Source organism: Pipistrellus hanaki, assembly GCF_964339955.1.
Source record: "Pipistrellus hanaki genome assembly, chromosome: 17".
In the NCBI taxonomy this organism is placed as follows: domain Eukaryota; kingdom Metazoa; phylum Chordata; class Mammalia; order Chiroptera; family Vespertilionidae; genus Pipistrellus; species Pipistrellus hanaki.
In genome coordinates, this window is record NC_140519.1 from 14,342,665 (window position 1) to 14,367,967 (window position 25,303).

General features: G+C 51.5%; 1 protein-coding gene across 5 annotated transcripts in view; it reads left to right on the plus strand.

Annotated features, from left to right (window-relative positions):
• Positions 1–24,242, plus strand: part of STAU2 (staufen double-stranded RNA binding protein 2) — a 222,254-nt gene extending 198,012 nt beyond the window's left edge. For all 5 annotated transcript variants that reach the window (XM_084865009.1, XM_084865008.1, XM_084865006.1 and 2 more), the window contains 2 exons: positions 21,811–21,899; positions 23,042–24,242. In XM_084865009.1, the coding sequence (XP_084721135.1) occupies positions 21,811–21,899; positions 23,042–23,135 (183 nt within the window). In that variant the 3' untranslated portion in view covers positions 23,136–24,242. The remainder of the gene's footprint in view (positions 1–21,810; positions 21,900–23,041) is intronic.
• The last annotated feature ends 1,061 nt before the right edge of the window (positions 24,243–25,303 follow it).

The window sequence follows — 25,303 nt, forward strand, 5'->3', positions numbered from 1 at the left end:
TTCCCTCCACAAAGCGATGGGGAACGTCCATCTGAAAAACGTGGTTTGGCTTTCGTCTCGGGATGGAAAAGAAGAGTGGTCCACCTTGCGCGTGCGGTTCCGTGGCGGAAAACTCCCTTTCTCATGCGTGGGCACCTTTGGTTGGGGCCCAGCCTCCGAGGGCAGGAAGTGGGGAGGAGAGCACAGGCTGCTCTCACCCACCTGCAGACCAGGGGCCATTTTATTTATTTATTTATTTTAAAATATATAGTTTATTGATGTTTTTACAGAGAGGAAGGGAGAGGGATAGAGAGTTAGAAACATCGATGAGAGTGAAGCAACGATCAGCCGCCTCTTGCACACATCCTACTGGGGACCAAGTACATGCCCTTGACCAGAATCGAACCTGGGACCCTTGAGTCCGCAGGCTGATGCTCTATCCACTGAGCCAAACTGGTTAGGGTGCCAAACCAGTTAGGGCACCAGGGGCCATGTTAAAGGTGTTGTTACAGGGGAAATGGTCAGGGTCATAAAATTGTCAGTGAAATGCACTCTCTGGGCTTTTGGTGGGATGCCTGGAGGGAGAAAGGGGCTTTCGGTGGGATGCCTGGAGGGGTGGCCCCGGGCAGCCTGCACATGGCCATGGTGAGCTGCCCACAGCCAGTGCCCGGCCCCTGGGTCGGCCCAGGAGCTGCTATCACGCTGGGGTTGGGAGGCTGGGCGAGATGGGGCTCTTCCTTGAGCCTAGAACTTCCAGGCCCCTCTGTGGGCGGCCACGTCCCTCGGGCCCGACCTCCCTCCTGCACCCAGCCCTGCACTGCCTCCTGCAGAAGCCCGTCCTCCGGAGGAATTTGTTTTCCGAGCTTTGAAAACAAAGTCACTGGGAGGGTAAGAGAAAACCCAAGCCTCCCGTCCTTGGGCAGCCCGCCACCCAGCTCCTTGAACTCCAGCCCTGGGGTTTCTGTGTCCCTTTGAAATAGACCCGGTTTGGGTTGAACCTGCACTTCCTTGCATCTGGAGAAGAGGAGGAAGAACCCACTGTTTTTTAAGAGGAACTTTCTGGAACGTGTACAAAAACCTGATAATTAAAAAAACAAAAAGCAAGCCCTCAGCTGCACAAACAGCCCTTGTTCTCGGCCAGGGAAGGCCTGTCCGGGGTGCCCACCTTCCTCTCCCGAGAAAGAGCAATTAAGGAGACCGGGAAGCATCTCGGGGTCGGCTCTGTTTTCTAGCAAAGCCCTTCCCACCGCCCGCTTTGATCTGGCTGCGGGTGTGGGCGGGCAGCCCCGGCCTCCGGGCCTGGGTGCAGGCGCTGGGCTGGGACCGCGCTGTCCCCCCCTCGACGGGGTTTTTTTCGGACCGGCGTGCACACATCTGTCTTTATACCTAGCCGCTTTCCTGGCCCCGAACAAGTCCTCCGCGCGTTTCCCCAGCCGAGCTCAGTGGGATCTCTGTCAGCTGCAAGATTTATGTCAGCTCGCTCGGGCCTGAGAACTGTTCCTTCGGCTCGCCACATCTGGATTTAATTGCAGAGACATTAAGTGCGCTGCGAAAGCCTGTTTCGGGGCAGCGCTGTGCGGACACCCCGGCTGAAGGAGCGGAGGAGGGCTGTGGGTTCGCGTGGGATGAGCCAAGACAGCTTCGCAGCAGCAGAAAGCACGGCCTTCTGCAGGGGCTGCTGGGAGGAGGCCGTCCAGGTCGAGGACCATCCATCGGGCCCTCGGGCTGCTGTGGGAGAGAGAAGGGTGCCAGGTGCCTGCCAGCCGCAGGCTTTGCCTGGCAGCACGTGGCACCCACACATGGGTAACCGGGGTGTTTTCATGGGCGGTTTCTCAGGCAGCCTTGCGTGCTGGCATCGGGGCGTGCGATACACAAGCGTCTTCGGGGCGCCGGAGGGTGGTTGGTCACTGCAGATGCCGTCAGCTTCTTGCCTCACCGTCCCCTCGGGTGGCGAGAGTCCCGGGGGGGCCACCACACCCGGCGTGTCTCAATACCTAACAATAGAGGCATCCAGTCCGCTTGGAGCAAAGACAGGACACGCACTTCCTCATGCTCGTGTGACTGTAGCAAAGCCCCTCCCTCCGCAGCCCCCTCCGGGCTTGGCCCACGCTGGTAGGCTTTACAGAGACACATCCCGGACGGAGGAAGGGCAGAGGGGTCCTCGCCAGGATCGGCATTAGGTAGACGGTGTCTGCATTTTCAGACTCGTGGCTGCTGTTCCAAAGGATAATGACGAGAAAAGTTGTCACCAGAGGAACAGCGATGCTTCTTGTATCTGTATTACATGAACTTCCTAGAGCCGCTCAGATGGATTCTCTGCCATCCTGGCCCCCAAAGGACTTATTATTGGAGGGAAGATGGGGATTTCGTTTCCTGCGTTTGAGCTCATCTCATCCATGGCCTTTGTTATGTGGGGCTCTTAACCACTTTTTAAAAATAGGCTTTTGTTGATTATTAGAGAAGAAGAGAGAGGGATAGAGAGATAGGAAGGTCAATGACGAGAGAGGAACATCGATTGGCTGGCTCCTGCACGCCTCCTACTGGGGATCGAGCCCGCATCCTGGCACACACCCTGGCACGTACCCTGACAGGGAATAGAACTAGAGGGACCTCTTGGTTTCTGGGTCGTCGCTCAGCCCCGAGCCATACCGGCTGGGCAGGGACTTTTAACCTTTTTTGAGCCACGGACCCTTTTGGCAGTCCGGTGAAACCTCCGGACCTCTTCCCAAAAGAACATTTTAACCTACATACAACAAAAACACATACGATTTCAAGAAGTCATATTTGAAGTCAATTACCAAACTATTCTCAGAGTTCATTTGTGCTTTGCTTTGGGCAATGCCCGCTGGCGAGATGGCAGTGGGAACTTCCAAGAAGAGGGAGGTGGCTGCTGGTGGCGCCTGCAGAGCTGCGCTGACCGAGTGTCTCCCTCGGGAGCTGGCCGAGGATGGCTCCTCTGGAGGGGAGGTCCGGTCACAGCAAACAGGACAGATGATGGTCTGGCCTCCAGGATGCAGGCTGTTCTTGGTGACAGACGGATCGGGGAAGGGGCCGCTGTGGCTCTGAAGAGGCCTGGCTGCCCCGAGGGCTGGTGGGGCTTTCGGCTGAGAAGGCGGCCACGGGAGGGCTGTGTGCCGAGGCCCAGGCAGAGTCTCCGGTTCCAGACCCCTCGGAGGCCTCGCTGTGGGGAGGTCCCCCTGTGGGCCCGAAGGCTGCGAGGCCGTGGTGTGGGGGAACTCCGAGGACGGAGGGCTGAATCCAGGAAGGTTGTCGATGGTCTGATGAGCCTCCTGTTGGACGCCACGTGCACTGTGGGCTGCCCAGGCAGGGTGTGCGAGCATCAACGTGAAGATCACGCCTCTTTGGACCCAAGGGGTGAGATAGGCCCGAAGAGGCCCCTGCCGGGCCATGGGAGCATCGGGGAACCCAGAGACGAGACTCTGCCCACCACCCCATCTCGGAGCAGAAGGGTGGGAACCCGGAGCTGCCTGCCAGGCCCCAGCCAGTTCCCACAGCAGCACGGGGACTCCCTGGCAGCTGGATCTGGAGTCTGGATGTTGCTCTATAAAGACCTTTAATAACATCTTTTTAAAAGAAAAGAAAAAAGAATTAGTTTGTGCGGTAGCAGGAAACGTGTTTATTAGCACACGGCCTCATTCCAGCAGATGGCCCAAGAACTATATTTCTAATCTACGTCCAGCGTTTCTAATAATATGCCTAAAAAGTGCTAGGTTTCTGTTAGGTGTAACAGACATTTAAAAAAAAAATGTACTGTCTTCCCCGTTACAATTCCCAGAGCCCCTAAATCCGCGGAGCCAGAGCGAACCCCTGGCTTGGTGAGGAGCCCATGTAGCCGGCAGCCCCAGGCCTGCGGGAGCCTCGGCCAGACCGAGGAACTGGCCCTCTGCCCGCCTGCGGCCCCCTGCAGCCCTGCTGGGGAGGTGCGTCACCTTGGAAGTTGGGGAAGGTGCCCAGGGTCAGGGCAGAGCAGGGAGCAGCGGGAGATGCCCCCAAAAGCCTCTCTGTACCCGTAACCAGTCAGCCCTTCCGGCCTCAGAGGCCAAAGACAGAGAGGGCGTCTGCCTGGGTCAGGTAAGAGCTGGGGAAGATCAAGTCCGTTCTGCTGTCTCCTGACTGGCAAACGGCTCAGAAAACACCTCCGAGCGAGCGGCTGCCCTGGTGGAAGGCCCCGTGTGGCTCGAGTCCTTCCTCTCTGAAATGACACCCCGGCCCTTGTTATAGGCTGACGGGTGTCCCCCCAGATCTGAGTGGCGAAGCCCTCACCCCCTCCAGGGCCTCAGAGGGTGACTGTCTCCAGGGATTGGGCCTTCCACGGGCTGATGACGTGGACATGAGGCCGTTATGATGGGCGCTAAACTCATCTGACTGCTGTTCTTACAAGAAGAGCTGAGGCCGAAACTGGTTTGGCTCAGTGGATAGAGCGTCGGCCTGTGGACTGAAGGGTCCCGGGTTCGATTCCTGTCAAGGGCATGTACCTTGGTTGTGGGCACATTCCCAGTAGGGGGTGTGCAAGAGGCAGCTGATCCATGTTTCTCTCTCATCGATGTTTCTAACTCTCTATCCCTCTCTCTTCCTCTCTGTGAAAAATCAATAAAACATATATTTACAAAACAAAACAAAACAAAAAACAAGAAGAGCTGAGGGCACAGAGCGAGGGACTCCAGGGATGTGCACCCACAAAGAAAGGCCAAGGGGAGAAGCCTCTGCAGAAACTAAACCCGGACGCCTGGATCTCGGGCTTCCCGCTTCCAGACCGGAGCGAATACTTTTCTGTTGGTTAAGCGCTCAGCCTGCGGTGTTTTGTTATGCAGCCTGAGCGGACTGATACAGATTTCAGACCCAGCTGCCAAGGGGACCCTGTGCTGCTGTGGGTGCTGGTTGGGGCCTGGCAGGCGGCTCTCCTGTGCAGACGGGCCCGGCCTGCCCTGACCACTCCAGGAAACCGGGCACACGCTGTTGCCCAGGCACACTTCTCAGGCCAGTGCCCGCCACACTTCTCAGGCCAGTGCCCGCCACACCACACCCTGGCCTGTGCGTCTTTGTCCCACCTGGTAGGGGCAACCTCTGCTCATCCCTTACCAAAGCTCAGGCAGCACCGCACCCAAGTCCCTCCCCGAGCCCCTCCAGGCCTGCACGGCATGTGCCACAGGGCACGTCTCTCCTCGGTCTTTGTGTTCCCAGAGCCCACACTTGGCACGGGGCCTGGCATTCGGCATGACGTAGGTATTGGAGGAACAAATACATGTAGCCATCCCTCCAGCCAGTCCGCCCAGCTCCAACATGGGAAATAGATAATCCGGGTTCAAGGCCAGGGCGGGCCGTTTACCAAGTCTGTGACCTCAGAAGAGGAGTCCATGACCTCCTGAGATGCCAGGTCCCGAGCCAACGGTGGGCGCGGGTCCAGGGCCATGTTTCTCAGCCCCGTGAGGACCTGCGTCCTCCTCTGAGCCAATGTGAAAGGAAGAGCGATACGGGACTTTCCCCTGCAAATGACCCCTGACCCTTGCGTTCCATCAGCCAGGGTGATTTTACCAACTCTTACTTCTCTTGTTTACAACTCACTGATACCCACCGCTGGGAGGGAGAGGACCACGTTGGCACCACACTGTTGTAGAACTACAGTTTCAGAATTTTGCCCAGGGTCAGCCTTGAAAAGAGCTTGGCTGCCTGCATCTGGGCTAGTCCGGCGTAAGCCAGACTAGAATTGGTTGGGGATGGGTCTGCGGTGGGAGCAAGGAAGATGGAGGAACAGCCAAGAGCCTGGCCCAGCACCGCACGGCCTTGTGGGAGGGACTGGTAACAGTTGGCAATGTCAGAAATGTAAATGTCTTTTGTGGGCTATTGAGGCGTGTCCACATGGATGTACATAGACAGTCTGTTCGTAGGGGGCTGGCCCAATAATGACGGCACAGCAGCAGCAGGCCCGCATCGGTCACCTCTGGCAACTAGGGATGGGGAAGGCCATCCTTGCTCTCCCGTCAACGATTCCATCCTGGGGCATTTAACTAAGGTGACCAGATCTTCCTGCTTTTGGCTGGACAGTCCAGATTTTTAACCATTTTTCCCGTGTCCCGCGGCGTTTTAAAAAAGTCCTGATTTTTGGAAAGAATCTTTCCAATCTTTCCAAAAATCAGGGCTTTTTGAAAACGCCACAGGACGCGGGAAAAATGGTTAAAAATCTGGACTGTCCTGCCAAAAGCGGGACCATCTGGTCACCTTAATGTTAACGTAAAAGCAATTATTAGACCCAATTCTGCCAAACACAGAGCGTTCTTTCAATGAACAGATGCAAAACTTTTCCTACAGCCTGTTCTGGTGAGTTCAGGGAAACTCGTCTCTGGCCTTAGACGCCCCAGCGGGTTCAGACCGGGACAGACCCGGCACCGTGCAGACTCCAGGGGGCCGTGTCCCCGGAGGGAGTGGGTGACAAAGGACAGCAGCTCTTCAAACCCCCAGGGCGGCGGCAGCGGCGGCGGCGTCAGGCTTCTAGGATTGCCGGGCCTTATTCTTCAGGAACGTCAGGGAGATGGTCCCGTATCATTCTGTCCTTATCCGGAGCACCGCTTACTTACCAACAGCATTGCCATTTCCAAAGCTCCTGATGCTGTCAGAGAGGCAGAGCTGGGACACCCCGGGGATTCCAGAATCTCACAGCTACGGCCATAGCCGAGGCCAGCCCATGCTCAGTATTCCCACAAATACCCGGTGGAGAGAGACAGGGAATCGTTAGTGACTCCAACTGGAGTTAGACTCGTGTGCCTTGTGGGGGATTCCGTGGAGGGGCACACACATAGGGTAAGCTCCTGCTCTGCTAGGTTCTGGGCATAAAAACACAAGTGAGAAGGAACGGCCTGTAGCTTCCTAAAGCTCCACCTCAACGGGGGTAACCAGGCAAACAGGTAACGCTAGCATTATGTAGAAAGTACTAGGGGCCCACCCTCGCTGGTGTGGCTCAATGGATAGAGCGTCAGCCTGGGGACTGAAGGGTCCCAGGTTCGATCCCGGTGAAGGGCACATGCCTGGGTTGCAGGCTTGATCCCCCGTAGGGGCTGTGCAGGAGGTAGCTGGTTAATGATTCTCTCTCATCATTGATGTTTCTGTCTCTCTCTCCCTCTCCCTTCCTCTCTGAAATCAATAAAAAAAATATTTTTTTTTAAAAAAGGAAGTACTAGGTGTCCGCATAGAACGGACACTTGGCCCAAGTAAAAGCCTTGGCTGGTCTCCCGAAGGTGTCTAAGTAAAAGTAAAAATTATCGGGGAGGTTAAGAAAGGTGGGGAGGCCCTGTGCTTCTTAGTCTCACCTTTCCTGCCCGCCCTCTCTCCCCCTTCACTCACCCTTGGCAGCCAGTAATCTGTCCCCCATCTCTGGGAATGTGACATAAATGGAATCATACAGTGAGGGACCTTTTGCATTTGGCTCTCTCCACTCGGCCTAAAGCCCGGGAGGTCCATCAGGTTGTGTGTACCCATCGTCCCGCCCTTTCTGTGGCTCAGTGGTCTTCCCTGGCTCCGTGGTACGGGTGTATCATGGTTTCATGTTGTGGGAGATGTTGGTTGTTTCCAGTTTTTAACGATTCCAGATAAAGCCGCTGTGAACATTCCTGAGCAGGCTGAGTGTGCACATCAGCTTTGTTTCTCTGGGATAAAGGACCCAGAGTGTGATTGCTGGGTTGTAAAGTTTACATTGTAGTTTTATAAAGAAACTGCCGAGCTCTTTCCCAGAGTGCGGAGACTTTTACATTCCCATCCAAAGTGGAGGAGAGAACCAGCTTCTCTGAGTCTTCCCCAGCACGTGGTGGCGTCGCCACCCTCTATCTGAGCTGTTTTAAAGGTCTGTGGCGAGACCGCGGTCTGAAAGGCAGGTGACGTTGAGTATCTTTTTATGTGTTCACTTGCCATCGCAAATTGTCTTTTTCTGCCCTGTGCCCATCCTCCTAGTGGGCTGTTTGCTTCGTACTGTTGAGTTTTGAGAGTTATTTCCAGATTGTGGGTGCCAGTGCTCTGTCAGAGATGAGGTCTGAAATATTTTCTCTCGGTCTGTCACTTGTTTTTCCATTCTCTTACAGGGTCATTAACAAAATGAGGTTTAAAATTTTTTTTTTAGAAAAGGAATGAGGCTGTTTACGGCTCAGTTACTTTCTGCTTTTTCTGCCTCAGTTTCTTACTTGGGATTTATGGTGAATCTTACCCAGTCTGACTGGAGGAGGGGTGCAGACTCTACAGACACTCCTGTCTATTGTCTCTGATGTTCTCACAGGCTCTTCCTGCTTTGAGCGAAACCAAATGGGCACAGAAAGAATAAGGTCCTAGATTTTCATAAAGTCCTGTACTCCTAGTTATTTCCCTATACCTTCTGACTTCTTTCTCAATGGATGAGGAAGTTGGTTTGTCCTTAATAAAGATTTGGTTCTTTTGTTTTGTTTTGTTTTGTCAATCCACACCCAAGGACATTTTTTCCATTGATTTTTTTTTTTTTTTTTTTTTTTTTTTTTAGTAAGAAAGAGAATGGAAGGGAGGGGTGGAGGGAGAGAAAGAGAGAAACATCAATGTGAGATGTCGGGCCTCCTGCACATGCCCCAACAGGGGCCAAGGATAGCACCTGCGATCCTTCAGTGCATGGCCAGCACTCTAACCACTGAACAACACTCTGTCTTTTAAGAACTCAGCCTCTCCCTCCCCGACCAGAGTGCAGAGGGCATGAGAACTGTCCTGTGAAGGCATCTTGCTTGAAGACACTATGAGAATGCTGTAGACGTTAAGTTACCAATACAAATGCGGTCCAGCCTGCTCTATTCTGGGGACTCCCAGTGTAGTGTGGGGAGACAGATGTGCAGATGCCTTAGCAAGTGAGTGCAATAACACGGTGTCACTTGTGGTAGAAACTAATGACTCACCCCCCACCTGCGTCCTCTTTTTCTCAGCTCACAGCCAGACTTGGTTACCCAACCTGGAGTTGGGGGGGGGGGGGGGCAGGGAGCAGTCATGGAGTTAGGTGCAGCCTTGTCCCTGGGTGTAGGCATGTCAATAGAGTATGAAGGCTTCGAGTCCTTATTCATCAACGCCTCCCACACACCATCTTCCATTTTACTTTCCCACCCACTGGCTGAATGGAGAGGACCATAATGCTGGCCTAGAGGAGGGCACAGAGTCACAAGATGGAAAGGGTCTGGGTCCCTGATTGACCAGGCATCACTGCCCAGGAACATGCTGTTGAGCTTTCCCTGAGCATTGAGATTCTGGGATATTTGTTTAGCAATTCACTTACCTTGGCTGACACACAGAAATCCTAAGTCCCTACTCCATTCCAGATACAGGAAGGCTTCTTAGGGGAGGTCCCTCATCCCACATTGCATCTCAGATACCATAAATACTACTTACTTTTACTGATCGGGGTATTGCCTTCTAACTCTTTGTGCATGTAATCATCCATTCATTTTTCTCTTTTGAAATGATAGTTACCATTATTTGGCTAACGATACTAGTTACACCAAGGACTATAGTGCCATGCTATCAAATTCTAAAAAGCTTATTGCTTTTAGCACCTGCTCCTCTTTCAGCAAATCCTTCTGGCCTTTTGATAACTTAATTCATATCCTTTCCACATATTTATCCAAAAGGCAGCCTTTAAGTTCTGGCACGGTCACCCACTCCCCCTCCTCAGCTTTGATACCACCAGATGCCAGAGGGAAAACATTTGCAATATGCCTACAATCTATTTCAACATAAAATTCTATCCAGTTGAATGTCAGGCATTTCTGAAGAATGCTTCTGGCTGGTATAATGTCCCTTTCCCAAGTTCAGGCTTTGATTTGAAATTGCATATTGGAATGCCTCATGTTGCAATTTATAAAGCTACCACAGATTCTCTCTCCTATCTATCTTGTCCCTTAAAAGATTAGCCAGTAAGAATGGAGTTTAACATGATATCATCAGAAAGGAAAAGAAGAAAATCTGCTTTTGAAAGGGAATGTACCCGTAGGCAAAAAAAAAAAAAGAATTCTCTGTCTCATAATACATGTTGGGAACTGCCAGTTGTCATGTTACAGCTTAAGATGGATTAGGGTTCCATCACTGACTGTCCTGTGATAATTTCATCTTCATCTGCAGTCAAGCAAGTAGGAAAAAAAAACAAAACAAAAAACCCACCCTGTGTTTGGATACATTAGAATGTGCTGTCTTACAGCATGAGCCATTTCTTGAAACAACTTAGGAGAAATTTTTACTTAAGTATTTGGTAGACCCAAAGCATATCCCCAAAAGTATACTAAATAATTTCTAATTTGGGGCTGAAGATACGAGAAGGGGACCATTTGTGATCATAATTATTTAAACAAAGTAATTGTCTTTCTTTGATTATATTGTCTTAATGAAGATGTTCTTAAGAAATCAGGATCCAGGTGTGTGTGTGTGTATGTGTGTGTGTTTGAGGTGTTTAATACATAAGGGATTTATGTATTAAATACATCTGGATGAAGCGAGGGCCAGCCGCATGAAGAACTCAGAGGAGTCCCAGTTCTAGGAAAAAGCATATGAAAGTCCCTGAGACAGGAATGAGTCCAGGTCTTCAAAGAACAAAGATGCTTGGGGGAATGGGGGAGATGGCGAGACTGGAGCTGTAGACAGTGGGGGCACAAAGGCCTCCGGGGCCCTAGTCAGAAATTGGGGTTCTAAGACCAATGAGCAGCCAACGGAGGGTTTAGAGCAGGGCTGGAACCTGTCCTTTCCCTCCCACGCCATCTCTGGAGGCATTGGGAGGAGAGCCTGAAGGGGGCAGGGGCAGCCACAGGTTGGCGAGGTGGGAAGCTCCGGTGTGAGTCTTGCTGAGAGATCATGGTAACTTGGGCGAGGCTGGCGGCACGGCAGGTGGTGAGTAGTTAGGTGCTGGATGCATTTCAATGAAGAGACAACAGAACTCACTAATGGCTTGATGTGGGAGGTGAGAGAGAAAAGAAGTGAGTGAGGTTGATTACTAGGAATTTCTGCCTGAGCAACTGATGGAATGAGAGTTCCATTTCCCAGGGGAGAAGTGGAGTCTGCGTGAGGTCTACACAGGAGGTGCCTGGGAACCCCACTTGGGAGGACCCCACAACAGGAGCTTTGCCCAAGACTTTCAAGGTGGCACATCCTGGAATGGAGGACCAGAGCAGGCCTCTTCTATCTGCAGGTGAAGCATGGGTGGCCAAACTCAAAGGTGACAGAAGCCCAAGTCCCAAGGACTTACGTTTCGAGGAGACAGTAACTATCCCCTGTATTCCTGGGAGGTAAACCGTGGGGCAGGAGAGCCTTCTCGCACATGGCTACATACAACCAGTCCTGTGTGTCCCATGGCATATTGACCACAGAGCCCACAGGTGGGGGTACAAGAGATGGAGAGAGACCTTGATGGAGAGAGGCTTTGGCGATGCCTGCAGTGGGATGTTGGGTGCAACAGAGAAAGATGTGTACTAAAAGCTCTCATGTATTGGCTCAGTGGTTGAGCGTCAACCTGTGAATCAGGGGGTCACAGTTCGATTCCTGGTCAGGGCACATGCCAGGTTGCAGGCTCCATCCCCAGTAGGGGGCGTGCAGGAAGTAGCTGATGAATGATTCTCTCTCATCATTGATGTTTCCATCTCTCTCTCCCTCTTCCCTTCTTCTCTGAAATAAATTTTATATATAAATAAATTTTATATATTTCCCCAAAAATAAGACATCCTCCGAAAATAAGACCTACTTACAGGTTTCCTTCTGAGTGAAATATAAGGCATCCCTGGAAAAAAAGGCCCCCCTAGGCTCTGTCTCAGAATGAAAATTAATTTACCTTACTGTATACAGGTAATAAATTTCCTTTATTTTCATTTAACAATAAATGTGTACCGTATTCTTCTTCATGGAAAAATAAGACATCCCCTGAAAATAAGACCTAGAGCATCTTTGGGAGCAAAAATTAATATAAGACACTGTCTTATTTTCAGGGAAACAGGGTATATATATATATATATATATATATTTAAAGCCCTTCTATTGTATTAAACACCAGTGTATGAGCCAGGCCTTGACCCCTCGGACAATCCAGTTGCAGTATGTGGTGTAGTCTCTGGTTTACAGGTGATGAGGAGGAGGCTCAGGGAGATACAGGAACTTGCATGAAGACACACAGCTAGCTGGTCTGCAGTCCAGCTGGCACTTTAATCTGAGCATGACCACACTCCAAATGCCATGCCCCTTCCCCTTCCTTGCCCAGGGAGAGTGTATTAGTTTTATCTTGCTGCTATAACACAACACTAATGTATCAATCACCTTAGAGTTCGGTAGGTCAGAAGTCAGACCCTGGGCTAAAAGCAAGGTGTCAGCAGATCTTGGAGGGGAGGGGCGTCTGGGAGCAAATTGATCTTGCCTTTCCCAGCTCCCAGAGGCAAGGACATTCCACGGCTTAATTTTCCCTTCCCCCGCCTCCAAAACTAACCACCTTGCATTTCTTTGACCATTTTTCCCCTGCCCTCTGCCACATTTTTCTGATCAAAGCCAGGAAAGCCTCTCTGATTTTCAGGTGTGATAAGACTGAACCCACCCGGATAATCCAGCATAATCTCTCCATCTCCAAGCTCATACCTCAGGCCCATCTGCAGAGACACTGTGGCCTGTTTTGATGCTGGGGACCAGCACATGGACACGCCGGGGGCATGGTCTCGCCAATTGCAGGCATGCTTGCTTTGTTCAATGCCGTTGCTGTAAGTGCCGTTACAAAGGGGACTTTCTGTCGAATGAAAAGTAATTAGAGGGCAACACAGGAACTTAAAAAGGAAAGACGTTGGTAAGGCTGGAGGTTTGTGGTTAGAGGAAGGCAGGGCAGCGTGGAGGCTGCTGCTCGAATTTGTTCTGGATACACTGGGAACATGTCTTCCCACAGCTAATCCTGCGGTAAATTAGGCTCTTTTATTGTCAAGGCTGACAGCTTACATGGATTACCCAGTGTAAGAGCCTGACCGAGGAATAGAGTGATGGCCAAATCCATAGCTCATGTGCCCAATTTTGTACTAATTCCCCACATTCTAGAGTCAAAATTCCTGTTCTTGCCCGGCCAGTGTGGCTCAGTGGTGGAGCATTGACCCACCATTCCCCGTCAGGGCCCAGGCCCAGGGGGCGTGCAGGAGGCAGCTGATGGATGTTCCACTTTCACATTGATGTTTCTCTCTCTTCCTTCCTCTCTCTCTAAAAATCAATTTTAAGATCTTAAAAAAAAGAAAAAAGAATGGAGGCCACATTCAGACATGTGTGGTTAGCACTGACTTTAATCGGAACAGCCTGTTTCTGGGATTTAGGCTATGAAATCGGTGGGGAAAGTGTGAAATGGAAAAACCGGAAATAAGAGGATCCATTGGGCCTCGTGTTCAAAGACTCCACAATGCTGTGTGTCATCAGAGCATGAGTTTAAATTCGCATTTTGCAAATGAAGACCATGGTCCTCTCTCAAAGAATGACTTAGTCCTGCTACCCTGCCATTACCAACGAGTCATTCTTTTTAAAAAATATTTTAAAATATAAGTATATTTTTAAGAGGGAAGTTGGAAATTACAGAAACGGCTGGAAAGGCTCGCCTCCATTTTGTGGACACACACACACACACCACACACACACACCAGGACACTTGGGAACCCAAACCAACCAGCAGGCATGGGAAGTATCTCGTTGGCGTAATATTTCTGGCATTGCTATAACTACGCGCAAAACAAGTGACACGTGACATGGTGGCGACATCTGTTCTAGAACCTGTGGGGCTTTGCTCACAAAACAGTTGTAAAATGTTTTGGGGGACAAAAATATTTCTGTGTGTCTATGCAGACACTCTCCCCTACGACACACACACACACACACACACACACGAGTTGCACAGAAAAGGAAGGGGGGAAAAAGGAAATATTCATTTCTTTGAAATATATTCCCTTTTCTCCTCTTAAATGAAGCTGCATGTGCTGCTTTAATACCTTTTTTTTTTTTTTTTTTTTAAATTTATTTCTTTGGTTGTTTAAATCCCACAATATGTAAATTGTCACAGAGCTGACGTTCAGGATTCCGGTGGGCAGACTGTGGTAAACGTACGAGTGGATGCTGAGCGGGTTTGTTTTGATTCGGTAGGAAAACACTTTCTGGCCTTGGAGATGAAATCATTAGCTGCCTGTTTGTTTGTGGCCACCGCCGAATGGAAGTTTCTGGGCGCTTGTGTTCGTGTATCTCGGAGACTCTCGAGTGCACGGTGTGTGGGAAGTCACACACGCGGGGTGAAGCATCCTTCAGGATGTTCCTCATTAAGGAGCGCAGTTACCTCCTTCCCACGCCTGCCAGCTGCCTCAGGCCGCCCCGCAGATGCCCCTGCGGGAGGGGGGCCGCGGGCAGGGCCTCGTTATCCGTTCCCTCCCGTGGGAGATGGCGCTTGCTCCTCAGTCAGCTCTTCGTGTGTCTCCCCGAGGAGGCCAGCTGATTTTCCCCTCGCAGAGCGTCCTCCTTTGAGATTAGGCAGCATCGCCGAAGCCGGTGTGGCTCAGTGGATAGAGCGTCAGCCTGTGGACTGAAAGGTCCCAGGTTCAATTCTGATCAAGGTTGCGGGCACATCCCCAGGAGGGGGTGTGCAAGAGGCAGCTGATCGGTGATTCTCTCTCATCGATGTTTCTAACTCTCTATCCTTCTCTCTTCCTCTCTGTAAAAAATCAATTTAAAAAATTATATATATATATATATATATATATAAAATTAAGTAGCATACTTGCAATATGGTCTTCCTTCTTGTTTTTTAAGCACCTGTACTTGCAATATGGTCTTCCTTCTTGTTTTTTAAGCACCTGCACTTGCAATATGGTCTTCCTTCTTGTTTTTTAAGCACCTGCACTTGCAATATGGTCTTCCTTCTTGTTTTTTAAGCACCTGGCCTCTAGCAGGTAACAGTGTATTCGGTTCGTTTAAACTCGGGGGTTTTGCTAATTTTACCATTTTCTGGGCGGATTTGGAGGTGCAGAGGGAACATTCCTGTGGACGGGAAAGCGTTGGTGTTGGTTCCCACATTGTGCCTGAAACGGCCGGTGTGGGTCCTGCCGTTTCAGGTGTCGCCGCGGAATCCTACCTTGGCATCGGAGAGTGGCCCGGCTCACCCCAGGGAAGTGTCTAATCTGTGAGGGAAGTGTTTAGTCTTTTCCGGGAAAGTGGTGGTGGAGGGTGGTGTGGGGGTGAGGGTGGCGCTGTGATGAGGGGGGACATGGAGGGGTCTGTCCGAACCTCCCTGTGAGAGGAGGCACCTGGTGGGCAGCCCTGGCCCCGCTCCCCTCGCTTACACACCCAGGGCTTCTCGCTCGCTCCCTCGCTCTAAATCACAGCCACACTCACTGCCGCATTCACTGTCCATTTCACCTTCGCACACCCAGCACCGGCTCACTGTGCACCCCGCATCCCGCCACCCGCCCCGCCCCGGAGCTCCCTCTCCCTCCTGCCCGCAGCCCGGGACGTGAGAGAGGAAAACTCCGGGAACAATGGAGGGGGGAGGCTAGGCAAGGGAGCGGACCAGACACTGGGTTCCCTCGGAGGTTAGACACGGTGAATCACGTCCTTGGCTCATTCTCAGTGACAAAACAATCACTGTAGCAATTGGGCTGCGGCCCAAACTGCAAGTGTCACCGAAGTGCTGACCTAAGCCCCCGAGGTCAGCCCGGGGTCTGCACCAAGGCTGGCGGCCGGAACGGGCCATGTCCCCCCGCAAAAGAACAAACCCCTTTTCTGGAAGAGGGAGATAAGCGCATGAGCTCAGCTGCAGTCGCCGCTGTGGGGAGTGACTAATAGACGGAGCGTGGAGGAGGTGGAGGAAGAGCCACTTGGCCATCGCGACGGGGAAAGGAGCCGCGCTGACACGGGGCAGGTGGCTGTGGGCCGCGCTTCGGTTTGGATGGGATAAAGTGGGGTGATGAACAAGAATGTGGGCTGGGTTCCAAGCTCTGCTCTGCCCCTGACTGGCTGTGTGGCCTTGGACTCCCGATGGACAGGCTGACCGACCTGGCTGGGCTGCGCTGCGCTAACCTCTGAGCTCACCGGCGACAGCGCCGGCTCTCATGGCTGGTGGCAGAGTGTCACGCTCACTGGCTGTTTACAGAGAAGATAAACGGCCTTCCGGGGCCTTGTATAAACTAACAGAGAAGTCTTCTCATAATTATAAGCGATTGTCCCCAGGGTTATCAATAAGAGGTGGGTTGCATTATCTCATAGATAGATAAGAGAAGGTTGTTTGGAAACCTCGGAGCATACCTGCAGAGGGAAGCAGCTGGGCAGGAATTCGGAAAATCCGTCGGTGGCACCGCGTGAGAGAGCCTGCCGCCCGAAGGACATTCTTTGCGGGGTGACAGGCATCCTAACAGCGCCAGGGGACCTGCCTGCCACTCCGATAAAATCATCCAGGAGGTTTTGCAAGATCTGAAACATTGAACTGTGCTCCCTGCCCGAGACCTGGCCTTTATCTACTGTGCGCATCTCCTCTGGGCAGGAGAGAGCAGGTGGCCCGGGTCCTGGGCTCGGTGAAGCAAGAAATGTGGCTCCTGGTATTCAGGCAACCCTGGGAACCGAGCCTTCACAAATGTGGTCTCAGTTGCCGCTCAGGCCCTATTGGGAAGAAGCCCCAGGGTCTCGGGCAGCAGTACCACCTGCACCTTTCAATTTCCAGGCACCGAGTCGCCTTCCGTAATAATCCATCTGGGAAGAAATGGATAAAAATCTGCATTCCTGCCAGCAATTCACGTATTAATGGGTCAGAACAAAATAGCTGCTCCTTTGTCCGAAGCTGTTGACGACAGAAAGGGCCCCTCGTCCACGGGGCCGCGCCACGGAACGATGCTTTCTGGAAAGGTCAAGCACGGGTCGGTCTTTGGTGCTTGGCACCGAGTGGCCTGGCCCTGCCCTCTGTATACGTGTGGGCACGTATGTGGGCAGGCGGTGGGCCTCCAGAGCTGAGGTGCATGTGACAGGCTCACAGGAGTGTCCGCACCTGCAGGGCCGTCCTCAGCGTGCCGGCCTGGGGAAGCCACCCAGCCACCTCTGCATTTCAGGACTTAAAAGGAACTCCAGGGCCAGCTCATGGGGTCTGAATGAGAGTCAGCTCTCTCTGCAGATTCCTTTGTTGGGCAGGGGAGTTGTCCACATCTAAGTCTTTTGAGGGTGAATTTAAGTTTTGAAAGAAACATCCCTCAAAACTAAGTCCACGGAAAGAACTCTTACCATTTGCAACAGCCTGGAGAGACCTGGAGAGCATGATGCTAAGCAAAGTAAGCCAGTCAGAGGAAGACAAAGCATCACATGACCTCACTTACATGTGGAATCTAATGGACAAAATGAACTGATGAATAAAATAGATCCGGAGACACAGAAGCATAGAACAGACTGAGGCATCTCAGAAGAAAGGTGTGGGAAGGTGGGTAGGCGGGAAGAGGTCAACCAAAGGACTTGGATGCATTTGTGCAGAGCCCACGGACACTGACAATAGGGTGGCGATGGCCTGGGGAGGGCCTAGAAGGGGTCCATGAGGGGAAAGGGGGACACATGTCATCATTTCAACAATAAAGATCTTTTAAAAGTCTACTCAGAAAGGTAAATGGTCGGGATGGACAAATTCAAAAGAAGGCAGGGCCACAAAAGGACAGCACGGTGTGCTCCAATGACCCACGGTGGCTCTGAGAGGCGATTGGTTCCAGAAGCACCTGCAGAACAGATGCTCTCACACTGCTGGTGTGGCCTCGGCCTCACTGAGGGCGGAGAGCCAGATCTTAAAAAATGTGTGTGCTTTTACCCTAACCAGTTTGGCTCAGTGGATAGAGCATTGGCCTTCGGACTGAAAGGTCCCAGGTTCGATTCCGGCCAAGGGCATGTGCCTTGGTTTCGGGCACATCCCCAGTAGGAGGTGTGCAAGAGGCAGCTGATCGATGTTTCTCTCTCATCAATGTTTCTCTCTATCCCTCTCCCTTCCTCTCTGTAAAAAAAAAAAAATCAATAAAATATATTTAAAAAAAATAAAAATGTTAATGCTCTTGGCGAAGAACATCAGTTTCTAGGAGTTTGTCGTAAGGAAATCAGAGACGGTATGTGGAGTTTGACGTTAGGAAGTTTGGTGCCGTGCTAATAGCTGCTTAAAATGTGGGAGGGGCCTGAAGGGCCAGCGGCAGGGAACAGCTGTTTGTGTTGCTGTGGAGCGCTGCCCGTGTCCTCGGGAAAAGGGCAGGTTACCCCGCGGGCTCAGGTGCCGTCCGGCCTTATATGTCCCTGTGGAGAGGGGGTGGGCATGGGGCGGGGATGGGAAGGCAGACACCACGCTGCGCATGGCGGGTGGGATTGTGACTATCTGCACTTTTTTATTTTGCTTGTTTTACAAATATTATGATTTTTTTTTTTTTTTCTGTAATGAAAAACTCTTTTTTACAGTAATGGGCTAAAATGAAACATCAGAGAGGGGAAAGGGGCCCTGCTAGCCTTAAGGAGGAGGTATGATGTGGTGCCTGAATTCGTTCATTAGTGTCTCTATCCCAAAGTACTGCACCCGGTGGAGTGGCTTCATCAACAGACGCTCATTGTCTCACCGTGCCGAGGCCAAAAGTCCAAGGTCACCGGGCCGGCAGGGCTGGTTCCTTCCGAGACCGAGAGAGTGGGAATCTCTTTCCTGCCTCCCTCCAGCTTCCGGCGGTTCGTGAGCGATCCTTGGTGTTCCTTGGTTTCTGCTACATCACTGCGGCCCCTGCCTTCCTGTCACATAGTGTTCTCGCTGTGTGTGCGTCTGTGTCCACACTCCCTGTTTATAGGGGCATTGGTCATATGAGATCGGGGCCCACCCTGCCCTAGGGTGACTTCATCTTAATTAGTTACATCTGCCGTGACCTATTTCCAGAAAGCACCTCGTTCTGAGGTACTAGGGGTCAGGGCTTCATCATATACATTTGGGGGCGGACACACGTCAACCAATACCAGTGCCCTGATGAGATAGGCACCCTGCTCCTACCCAGCCGAGATCAGTGCCTACCCGCCACCACAGCATGTGCCAGCTGCTGTGCAGTGAGAGCTTGGACCGAGGTCAGGGGTGGGGCACCGACATCCCCGAGGACTCCAGGTTCAAAGAGATAGATAATGGTGAAAATGGAGCGGGGGGGCCTGAGCCCAGCCCCTCCCTTCCCAGCGTGACCAGCAGAGCTGCGGACCTGCCTGGGCAGTCAGCTCAGCACCTCTGAGCTGGGGAGACAGGGCAGAGACCTGAAAGGAAGACTAGTCTAACCCAGTGGTGGGCAAACTCATTAGTCCACAGAGCCAAATATCAACAGTACAATGATTGAAATTTGAGAGCCAAATTTTTAAAACTTAAACTTCTTCTAGCGCCACTTCTTCAAAACAGACTCGCCCAGGCCATGGTATTTTGTGGAAGAGCCACACTCAAGGGGCCAAAGAGCCTCATGTGGCTCGTGAGCCGCAGTTTGCCGACCACGGGTCTAACCTAAAAGAAAAGCACCTTTGGGTTGGATATAGGAGTTGTGATCTAAAAATAGAAAGACTGCCCTAATCGATTTGGCTCAGTGGATAGAGTGTCAGCCTGCAGACTGACGGGTCCTAGGTTCGATTCCGATCAAGGGCATGTACCTTGGTTGTGGGCACATCCGCTGGGTGTGTGTGTGTGTGTGTGTGTGTGCAGGAGGCAGCTGATCAATGTTTCTCTCTCATCGATGTTTCTAACTCTCTATTCCTCTCCCTTACTCTCTGTAAAAAAATCAATAAAAAAAATATATTTTTTAAAAATAGAAAGACCAAGAGAGGAGGGAGACAAAAAGATTGCGTACATTCCACAAAAATCTACACACAGATATTTTATAGCAGCTTCATCCATAACACCCAAAACTTGGAAGCAACCGAGATGTCTCTCAGTGGATGAATGGATAAGCTGTGACATCCACACAATGAAATATTACTCAGTGGTTAAACAGAGATGAGGTATCTAGTTATCAGAAGACATGGAAGAACCTAAAATGCATATAACTCAGGGAAAGAAGCTCATTTGAAATGGTGTGCTGCATGATCCCAACTGTATGACATTCTCAAAAAGGCAGCTATGGAGACTGTCACAAAATCTGTGGTTGCCATGGATCTGGGTGGGGATAAGGAAAAGGGGTGAACAGGTGGCATGTAGGAAGCTGTTAGGGTGGCGAAACCATTCTGCATGGCACTGTAATGGTGGCCACATGACATTATGTGTCTGTAAAAACCCATAGAATGGCCCAAACGGTGCGGCTTGGTGGTTGACCGTTGACCTATGAACCAGGAGGTCATGGTTTGATTCCCAGTCAGAGCTCATCCCTGGGTTGTGAGGCTCAATCTCCAGTCGGAGGCATGCAGGAGGCAGCTAGTCAATGAGTCTCTCTCATCGTTGATGCTTCTATCTCTCTATCCTTCTCCCTTCCTCTCTGAAATCAATACTATATATATATATATATATATATATATATATATATATATGTATTTAAAAACCACACACACACACAGAATATGCAGCACAAAGAGAGAACCCTAATGTCAACTGTGGGCTTCAGTTAATGATGATGTATCAGTATTGTGTCATCACTTGTAACAGCCGACTTGTGCCAATGCAGGCTGCGAATAATAGGTGACATGGTGTTAGGGTGGGGGAGGGGTGTCCGGGAACTCTGTACCCCCTCCTCCATTTTTCTGCAAACCTAAAACTGCTCTCAAAAAATAAAGTCTATTAACTTAAAAACCAAAAGGGTATATATATATATATTACGCATAAAGAAACATCAAAGGGATCATGCACTTGTCAGCTACTCAAAAGGGGTCCCTGGCAGACAAAAGTCTGGGCAATTGCAAGAGTTAGCTCTTTCCCTGAGGCAGTTGAGAAGACACAGAGGACCAAAGTGTGACCCAGCAGGATGCCCGAGAGCCAAGCACACCTCTCTCAGACTCAACAAAGCCCCTTTTGGTGGGGCTTACAGGGCGGGTGGGGGGGGTGCGGAGGCGGGGAAGAACCAAATTCTCATTCCACGAAATAACAGTTTGGAACATGCACAAGAGTGTCAGCGAGTTATGTAGATCTTATCAGCATCGCATTTTTGGTGCCTCCCAGCCATCCAGCGGGGCTCCGCCAGCCTGTCAGCACCCGTCAGCCGCCCACGCAGCGCGGGCCTATCGGCACCTTGGGAGGCCGTACCCCGGCGGGCCTGCCTCCTGGGGCCCCGGGAAGGGAGGTGGGGTTCGGGACATACCAGGACACCATGCCCTGGGTTTGCTGGAGCGTCCTCCTCTCTCGGCTCCCATTCTGTGACTTGGTGAGGGCCCCACGGTCTGTCAAAGGGAGCAGCATCCTGAATGCTAATTTCGGAAAGAGGATTTGGGTTTGGGAAAGTCAGATGTTCTCACCTCTGAAGGCAGAGAATTGTGTAGTTTCAGGAAAGCGGGGAGAAATGATACAGAGTCACCATCCACGTATGCTACGCTTATACAGGGGTGTTTCCACATTTGCAGATAAAACATTGTGATTTTACAAAACTATGGACCAGGGATGAGGCGTAAGGCGTGCTGAGGTTGCCCTCTCTACCTCCCCCACACCCCCACGTTAGAAATACAGCTCTCACGGTAGACGCGTTACCGCCGTGCCAATGGAATATTGCTAAGCGACGCAGCAAACCATTTGTTTAGACGAATGCAAGTGCCAGCCCTCACTCTATAGGTCAGCTTCCTTTTACAACTGCCTGTTTGTGACCGTAAAGCCAGTGAATGGGTCTCCTTGTTAGTCTGTGTGTGTGTTTTCATTTCCAGGCTGCTTTAAGTGCCTTGAAACAATTTTCTGAGCAAGGACTGGATCCAATGGAAGGGACAATGAATATTGACAAAAGCTCTCTTGAAAAGTGAGTAAACCTTCTGTCGTATTCTCACATTTATAATTTTGTCGCTGCACAAACAAAAGAAACAAAACGCAGATCATGATGAGGCGAAAAACTCACGACATGGATACCCGTATTTCACAAAATTATTCGTAATTCGGTTAAATGTGAATAAACGGGAAACCGCACATAGGGTCATATTCATCTCCTGCAGTCTGTCTGAACCTGCTAACAGGTTATTATGTCTGCATGCTAGTGCCTCCTTTAGAAATCTGCATGTGTCTTGTTGACCATAGAGACTGGGAAAATGAACCAAAACATTGTGTTCACTTCACTCTGTTGGGCATTTTCTGGCTGAACCACTTTCTGAGTGAAAATGTTTGACTCCCATTCCTGCCCGGGTGTGGGCACCACAGAGAGGAAAGGAAAAGCAGCTGAGAGGGGACCCTCCCCTCCCCAGCATCTGCCTTTCGCGCTGTAGGAAACACAAGCACACGCTGCCACCAAAGTGTGGCTCCCCAGGGCTTTCGAGCCAGAAATGCAGTGATAGTGAGTCTTTCTGAAATCCAGCTCAGGGCCTTTTTTTTTTTTTTTTTTTTTCATGCAATGGAATTTAAGCTCTTGTCTGAAACTGGATTTCAGGTCTCTCCAGAGACCCAATTTATAGTAGAGAAATTGAACGCAATTATATTTACATAGCGGAATGCAAAGTCTCTGAGAGCAGTCATCACAGCAGGTGAGCCTTCAGAACACACACAGGAGATAACGTTTCTAGGATGAGAAGAAAACAAAAACAACAAAAAAAATAGATAAACCAGGACATCAAAACCAGACACGCTGATCCCGCAGCTAAGGAATCACCCCTCCCGAAACCAGCCTTTGCTCATTCATATTGAGAAGGTGAGAGCGTGAGAAGAAAACATTTGGTACCCAGACGTGGCATTTCAAGTTGTCCATAGATTGGCAACCATTTATAAGCCTAATTTAATCAAAACCGTTTCCACATGATCTCACCGGGAGACTATCTGAACATAAATATTGTTGTTTCACTTTAAAATGTCACTTTGGGGGTGACCTTTGCATCCCGGGTGCCATCTGCTAATAAACATGTCTGAAGTTGTGCAACCCTGCCCCATCCAGCTCTTGTTCATGTATTAATCTTCCAGACAAGGCCAGCATCTGGGAGAGAAGGCGGACAGTAACCAGACACACCCGGGCCCCATCGCTCAGGACTGCAAGAAATCAAAGTCCGTCATCTAGCAGCTCCCCGGACCACGGCAGCCACCGCATCCTTATAAACCTGTCAGCACGCATGAGGGTGTCTGTGTTCGAGGAAATGAATGACTAATGCCCGTCGTTGAGTCTTATGTGAAGACAACGCTGTTCTAGCCCACGAGATAACATACGTAGTCCTGTTCATTCACCCGGGTGGGGGAGGGGGATAAAACTCTGCGCATTTCCCTTGGAAACTGAGATCAGATCATAACTCATGTGTCCAGAGGCAGCGGACATCCGATCCTGCTACCGGGGCCCGCGATAGCCATGAATGAACCATGTTAGACACAGAGGTGACGCTTTCCCAGGATCGACAGGGAGACCGGGCCCGGGTCCCGGTGGTTCGTTCTCTCTCTCTCTCTCTCTCTCTCTCTCTCTCTCTCTCTCTCTCTCTCTCTCTCTCTCTCTCTCGTGGCGCTTGTGTCTCGTTCTCTTCTCTCTAGTTTTTAAATAATGCTTGACGATTCACCCGTCTCCCGATGCCGTGCTGTGGAATGTGATGGTCGTTGTCTTCATATAGAGTCACGCAGTTTCTCTCTCTCTGCAGGTCTTTGTAACCTTCATCCTCTCTCCCGTGTGAGTCACTGTTCAGGCGTGCACACACACACACACTGCTCAAAGCCGTATGCCAAACAACGTGGTTTCAATCGGGTCGGATATTGAATGAAAACTATGAAATCACGTTAGGATCAACTAGTTCCCATAGACTCCAGGAGTTTAAAAAACGAAAAACAAAAAAAATAGCTCCCTCGTGGGTTTTGAGCCCCGTCATGTTCTCAGCCACCCCGAGGGGGCGTCTTGCCTCCGCCCACCGTTTCCCTGGGCCCCGCGTCCTGTGGCGGGATTCCACCCACCCCATTCGTGTCTTGTAGCCACTCACTGTGTGCATCAAGAGTGTGTTTTGAATACCTGCCTCCGGACTGGGGACGGTGAGGAGGACCCACGTCGATGCTGTCCCTGGCGGGGAAGGGAGAGCCGGCGGACGAGCCGTCGGAGGAGTCTAGCCAGCTTGTAGCCAGCCACGCTCGGGGCCAGCATGTCGGGATCCAGCGTGTAGCAAATGCAGTAAAAATTTGGTCGGTTTCTGTGTGACCTGTGGTTCCTGTCGTTCTTTCTGTTCCCTGGCTTTTGTTTCTTTAAGAATTGTCCCCAGGGAGACCCGTGCCAAAGGCCACCACCCGGCCCGGGCACCCAGCTCGGCCCGGACACCCAGCTCGGCCCGGGCACCCAGCTCGGCCCGGGCACCCTGCTCGGCCCGGGCACCCTGCTCGGCCCGGGCACCCAGCTCAGCCCGGGCACCCAGCTCGGCCCGGGCACCCAGCTCAGCCCAGGCACCCAGCTCAGCCCGGGCACCCAGCTCAGCCCAGGCACCCTGCTCGGCCGGGCACCTGAGGACACCCTGGTCGCCGGCCGCATGTCTCTGCGAAACTGCAGAACACCTCGGGGTGACTGGCGCCCGGCCGCTCCCATCACCTCATTGTTCAGGCTTTCTCCGTATATTGATCGGCAGGCGGGCCTTGTGAAATGGGAAAACACTCTCCGATCTAACTGCGCGGCCCAACGTGACAATGGGAATACGATTATGTAAGATTTCACAAGCAGAACCACCGCGGATCCTGATCCGGCTGACTCACTCTGCGACAGGAGGATAAACAAACAGTAACATAAGGAAATCACTCGGGTTGTTTTTAATGATTCCCAGGTGGGGAAGTCCGCCCGCCCGTCCGGGGAGGGCTGGGGCCCGTGGAGGAAATAGGTTGGGTTACATAAAGCTGGGGCCTTGTGGGGGGAAAAATCACAGCACCTTTATAAAGTTGGGGTTCGCCAAGGTAAGCCAGGTGGAGCAGGAAGTCCTGCTGCCTTGCACGGGGTGCAGGGGGGCCCTCACTCATTCCTGTGGGGGACAGGCCCTTCTGCCGGGCCCTCAGGGTTGGGAGTGGGTGGGTGGGTGGGTGGGGGGAGAGAGCAGGCTTGTAGACAGCACATTTCAGTGGGCTCACTAAAGGGCACCTTCTGTTTACCAAAGGCCATAAACACAGACCACCTTCCGCAGCCTGCAGGCCAAATACTAACATGGCCCGAACAGGGCTGTGGGAGAGCATGAGGGTAGGGAATGGCCGCCAGTAAGCTCTTGCAACTCCAGTATCCGAAGC